The sequence below is a fragment of the Oncorhynchus mykiss genome, chromosome 29 (genome assembly GCF_057628025.1).
Source record: "Oncorhynchus mykiss isolate SJ-2025 chromosome 29, ASM5762802v1, whole genome shotgun sequence".
In the NCBI taxonomy this organism is placed as follows: Eukaryota; Metazoa; Chordata; class Actinopteri; order Salmoniformes; family Salmonidae; genus Oncorhynchus; species Oncorhynchus mykiss.
In genome coordinates, this window is record NC_143050.1 from 670301 (window position 1) to 676300 (window position 6000).

Consider the following 6000-nt stretch of genomic DNA (forward strand, 5'->3'; position numbering starts at 1 on the left):
GGACTTTGACTTGGCCATTCTAACACCTGGATATGTTTATTTTTGAACCATTCCATTGTAGATTTTGCTTTATGTTTTGGATCATTGTCTTGTTGGAAGACAAATCTCCATCCCAGTCTCAGGTCTTTTGCAGACTCCATCAGGTTTTCTTCCAGAATGGTCCTGTATTTGGCTCCATCCATCTTCCCATCAATTTTAACCATCTTCCCTGTCCCTGCTGAAGAAAAGCAGGCCCAAACCATGATGCTGCCACCACCATGTTTGACAGTGGGGATGGTGTGTTCAGCTGTGTTGCTTTTACGCCAAACATATCGTTTTGCATTGTTGCCAAAAAGTTCAATTTTGGTTTCATCTGACCAGAGCACCTTCTTCCACATGTTTGGTGTGTCTCCCAGGTGGCTTGTGGCAAACTTTAAACAACACTTTTTATGGATATCTTTAAGAAATGGCTTTCTTTTTGCCACTCTGCCATAAAGGCCAGATTTGTGCAATATACGACTGATTGTTGTCCTATGGACAGAGTCTCCCACCTCAGCTGTAGATCTCTGCAGTTCATCCAGAGTGATCATGGGCCTCTTGGCTGCATCTCTGATCAGTCTTCTCCTTGTATGAGCTGAAAGTTTAGAGGGACGGCCAGGTCTTGGTAGATTTGCAGTGGTCTGATACTCCTTCCATTTCAATATTATCGCTTGCACAGTGCTCCTTGGGATGTTTAAAGCTTGGGAAATCTTTTTGTATCCAAATCCGGCTTTAAACTTCTTCACAACAGTATCTCGGACCTGCCTGGTGTGTTCCTTGTTCTTCATGATGCTCTCTGCGCTTTTAACGGACCTCTGAGACTATCACAGTGCAGGTGCATTTATACAGAGACTTGATTACACACAGGTGGATTGTATTTATCATCATTAGTCATTTAGGTCAACATTGGATAATTCAGAGATCCTCACTGAACTTCTGGAGAGAGTTTGCTGCACTGAAAGTAAAGGGGCCGAATAATTTTGCACGCCCAATTTTTCAGTTTTTGATTTGTTAAAAAAGTTTGAAATATCCAATAAATGTCGTTCCACTTCATGATTGTGTCCCACTTGTTGTTGATTCTTCACAAAAAAATACAGTTTTATATCTTTATGTTTGAAGCCTGAAATGTGGCAAAAGGTCGCAAAGTTCAAGGGGGCCGAATACTTTCGCAAGGCACTGTAACTTTTGAGATATTTTGTCACGTTGCGCAAGTTGGAACCGGTGTTTTTCTGGATCAAACTCACCAAATACATGGACATTTTGGATATATATGGACGGAATTAATCGAACAAAAGGACCATTTGTGATGTTTATGGGACATATTGGAGTGCCAACAAAAGAAGCTCGTCAAAGGTAAGGCATAAATTATATTTTTATTTCTACGTTTTGTGTCGCATCTGCAGGGTTGAAATATGCTATTCTCTCTTTGTTTACGGAGGTGCTATCCTCAGATAATACCATTGTTTGCTTTCGCCGAAAAGTCATTTTGAAATCTGACACGTTGGCTGGATTCCCAACAAGTGTAGCTTTAATTTGCTATCTTGCATGTGTGATTTAATGAAAGTTAGATTTTTATAGTAATTTATTTGAATTTGGCGCACTGCATTTTCCCTGGCTTTTGGCCAGGTGGGACGCTAGCACATATCCCAAAGAGGTTAATGCTGCACGGTCGAGAGCATTCTGACTAACTGCCCACTGTGTGGTTTGGCGGATGCTCCGTGGCCGACCGGAAGGCCCTGCAACAGGTGGTGAAAACCACCCAGCACATCACTGGTGCCGTCGTAAACCTCCAGCGCAAGCGTTGTCTGCGTAGGGCGCGGCATCATCAGGAACCCTTCACATCCATGCCACAAACTGTTTGCCCTCCTACCATCAGGCAGGCGGTGCAGGTCTTTACGTTCCCTCACTAGCAGGCTCAAGAACAGTTTCTTTCCAGCTACTGTAACCCTGCTGAACTCTGTGGCACGGGACTAGCCATATCCACCCGACCACATCTTAGTACTGCCTCTCAGGGACCTTGTTGCATTACTCTCTTTGCACTCTTCACAGTACTACTGGTCTCTGACATTGCTTTGCAAAGTCTGATTAACTTCATTAGGGTAGGGGGCACTATTTTCACCTCCGGATGAAATGCATGTCCAAAGTAAACTGCCTGTTACTCAGGCCCATTAGATCCAACTGTTTCAGACTGAACAGAGCTTCATTAGATCCAACTGTTTCAGACTGAACAGAGCTTCATTAGATCCAACTGTTTCAGACTGAACAGAGCTTCATTAGATCCAACTGTTTCAGACTGAACAGAGCTTCATTAGATCCAACTGTTTCAGACTGAACAGAGCTTCATTAGATCCAACTGTTTCAGACTGAACAGAGCTTCATTAGATCCAACTGTTTCCTTCCTTGTTTCTGTTACAGGTTAGATAGATCCTTTTTACTTTGTGTGTATGTGTGTTTGTGTGTGTGTGTGTGTGTGTGTCTTTCCAGGTCATCAGAGATTGGTGGGCATGGCTGTGGGCGTGTTCCTGCTTCTGGCTGTTCTAATTGGTCTGATCGCTGTGACACGCTATGTCCTGAAGAGCACAGACCCCACCCCCACAGCTCTGGTACCCACCCACTAAACCATAATAATAATCATAATAATAACAATAATAATAATATATGTGTGTTTGCAACAAGATCACTGTGAAGGTGACGCATTATTGACAAAAGTCATTTTTTTGAACCTGTTTAGGACTGCTTTCATTCCATGTGTTTAGAGGTTTTACAACAGGGTTGAATCAGAAACACCTTGACAGGTAACAGTTAAGACATTCATTCAGACTGGTTAAGAATATGACTAAGGTTTGTGATGATGTTAAATATATATATATATTATGGTGATAGCTTCGTGGAGTAAGCTGTTGCCTATGGCTCTGAGGTTCGTGGGTTTGACCCCAGTGCTAAGCAGTAAGCTGTTGCCTATGGCTCTGCAGTTCGTGGGTTTGACCCCAGTGCTAAGCAGTAAGCTGTTGCCTATGGCTCTGAGGTTCGTGGGTTTGACCCCAGTGCTAAGCAGTAAGCTGTTGCCTATGGCTCTGAGGTTCGTGGGTTTGACCCCAGTGCTAAGCAGTAAGCTGTTGCCTATGGCTCTGAGGTTCGTGGGTTTGACCCCAGTGCTAAGCAGTAAGCTGTTGCCTATGGCTCTGAGGTTCGTGGGTTTGACCCCAGTGCTAAGCAGTAAGCTGTTGCCTATGGCTCTGAGGTTCGTGGGTTTGACCCCAGTGCTAAGCAGTAAGCTGTTGCCTATGGCTCTGAGGTTCGTGGGTTTGACCCCAGTGCTAAGCAGTAAGCTGTTGCCTATGGCTCTGAGGTTCGTGGGTTTGACCCCAGTGCTAAGCAGTAAGCTGTTGCCTATGGCTCTGAGGTTCGTGGGTTTGACCCCAGTGCTAAGCAGTAAGCTGTTGCCTATGGCTCTGAGGTTCGTGGGTTTGACCCCAGTGCTAAGCAGTAAGCTGTTGCCTATGGCTCTGAGGTTCGTGGGTTTGACCCCAGTGCTAAGCAGTAAGCTGTTGCCTATGGCTCTGAGGTTTGTGGGTTTGACCCCAGTGCTAAGCAGTAAGCTGTTGCCTATGGCTCTGAGGTTTGTGGGTTTGACCCTAGTGCTAAGCAGTAAGCTGTTGCCTATGGCTCTGAGGTCCGTGGGTTTGACCCCAGTGCTAAGCAGTAAGCTGTTGCCTATGGCTCTGCAGTTCGTGGGTTTGACCCCAGTGCTAAGCAGTAAGCTGTTGCCTATGGCTCTGAGGTTCGTGGGTTTGACCCCAGTGCTAAGCAGTAAGCTGTTGCCTATGGCTCTGAGGTTCGTGGGTTTGACCCCAGTGCTAAGCAGTAAGCTGTTGCCTATGGCTCTGAGGTTTGTGGGTTTGACCCCAGTGTTCAGAAGTCTTTCTTCATTTTTGGGGTGAGTGCAAAATAGATCAGTTTTTAATGTTTGGGGAACATGGACAAACATCTAATATTGAAGTCCAAATTTAGTGATCTCCCTGGTGTGTGCTTGTGTGTGTTTGGGTGTTAACTCTGTCTCGGTGTGTGTGTGTGCAGTCTGTGTGTGTGCGTTCAGCAGGGTGCATGGTGACTCCGGAACAGGTGGTGTGTCACCCAGTGATGTGTGGGACTGCCCCCTCTGGTTACCTGAGAGCTGTCATGACTTTTCACCTTGACATCCGCCTGGAGACAGAGACTCTCCTTCCCTGTTCCCTTGACAACCACCTGGAGACAGAGACACTCCTACCCTGTTCACTTGACGACCACCTGGAGACAGAGACCCTCCTGCCCTGTTCCCTACATACAGATATAGGATCAGCTTCCCCTCTCACAGTCTTTACCTTAACCATTAGTGGAGGAAATACAAAATGGACCCAAGATCAGCGTCTAGGGGCAACTTCACCTCACACCCTACTATCCCTGTCTACCTCCCCCTCTCCCTTGTCTTCCTCGTCTCTCTCCCCCCCTCTCTCCTCTCCCTCCTCCACTCTCTCCTCTGGCTATGCTCTGGCCTGGGACAGTGTATCCAGCCAGAGCGACACAGAGACACACACAGACAGAACTACTGACATAACTACTGACAGAACCGCCGACAGAACTGCAGACGGAACTACTGACAGAACAACTGACATAACTACTGACATAACTACTGACAGAACTACTGACAGAACTACTGACATAACAACTGACATAACTACTGACATAACTACTGACAGAACTACTGACATAACTACTGACAGAACTACTGACATAACTACGGACATAACTACTGACATAACTACTGACAGAACTACTGACATAACTACTGACAGAACTACTGACATAACTACTGACATAACTACTGACAGAACTACTGACATAACTACTGACAGAACTACTGACAGAACTACTGACAGAACTACTGACAGAACAACTGACAGAACTACTGACAGAACTACTGACAGAACTACTGACAGAACAACTGACAGAACTACTGACAGAACTACTGACATAACTACTGACAGAACGACAGACGGAACAACTGACAGATGGGACAGGAGGTCCCAGCAGTCTCAGGATAGACTATCTGACTGTAAACTGTATTCTCCCGAGTTAGAGGTCAGGGGTCAGGGGTCGTGCTTAGATGTGCATTCTCCCGGAGCTAGTCTATGCTCCTTCAGTACATATGAACCTCGTCCTGACCCAACCCTAAACCTACCCTGACCTCTAACCCCTGACTCCTAACTATGTATGGTTAAGGATGGCAGGGCTACTTGTATTTCTGATGCACATATTTACCTGTTTATTTTGAGTTGATTGTTTTAGTCCTGCCTGTCTTTCCCACCAAGGACCAATTGGTGTTGGGGCCCAAATCTTACATTTATGATTGACTAATAAAGGCACACACCCAGAACTTGTCCTTTGGAATGAGCATGGGAACCCCTTTCCTCGATCTGACGTGTCAGTCACTTCAGTTGGAAATAAGTGTTGTTGCTGTCATGTGTTTTTGTACTCTGTTGTCGGTTCTCTGTACAATGTTTTTATTCAAAATAAACCAATCAGATGTTCTCTACCATGTTTCTATTAAAAAATAAACAAATCAGATTCATGTTCAGAGTGTTCAATAGTCACATGTACAGGGTTGAGGTGTGACTGCAGGGTACAGTGTTTAATATCCAGGCTGTATCACATCCGGCCGTGATGGGGAGTCCCATACGGCGGCGTACAATTGGCCCAGCGTCGTCCGGGTTTGGCCAGGGTAGGTCGATATTGTAAAGAAGAATGGGGTCCCTGATGATCTTCTTGGCCTTCCTGCGACACCTGGTGGTGTAGCTGTACTGGAGGGCAGGCAGTGCGTACTCAATGGTGCGTTCGGCTGCACGTATCACCCTCTGAAGCACCTTGCAGTCCACGGCGGGGGATTTGCCGTACCAATCTGTGATGCAGCCCGACCACATGCTCTCGAAGAACACTGTGAGGGCC

General features: G+C 46.0%; 1 protein-coding gene across 9 annotated transcripts in view; it reads left to right on the forward strand.

Annotated features, from left to right (window-relative positions):
- Positions 1-5620, forward strand: part of crfb12 (cytokine receptor family member B12) — a 31671-nt gene extending 26051 nt beyond the window's left edge. For 8 of the 9 annotated variants that reach the window (XM_090226187.1, XM_036967178.2, XM_090226188.1 and 5 more), the window contains 2 exons: positions 2503-2621; positions 4096-5620. In XM_090226187.1, the coding sequence (XP_090082313.1) occupies positions 2503-2621; positions 4096-5241 (1265 nt within the window). In that variant the 3' untranslated portion in view covers positions 5242-5620. 9 annotated transcript variants of the gene reach the window in all.
- The last annotated feature ends 380 nt before the right edge of the window (positions 5621-6000 follow it).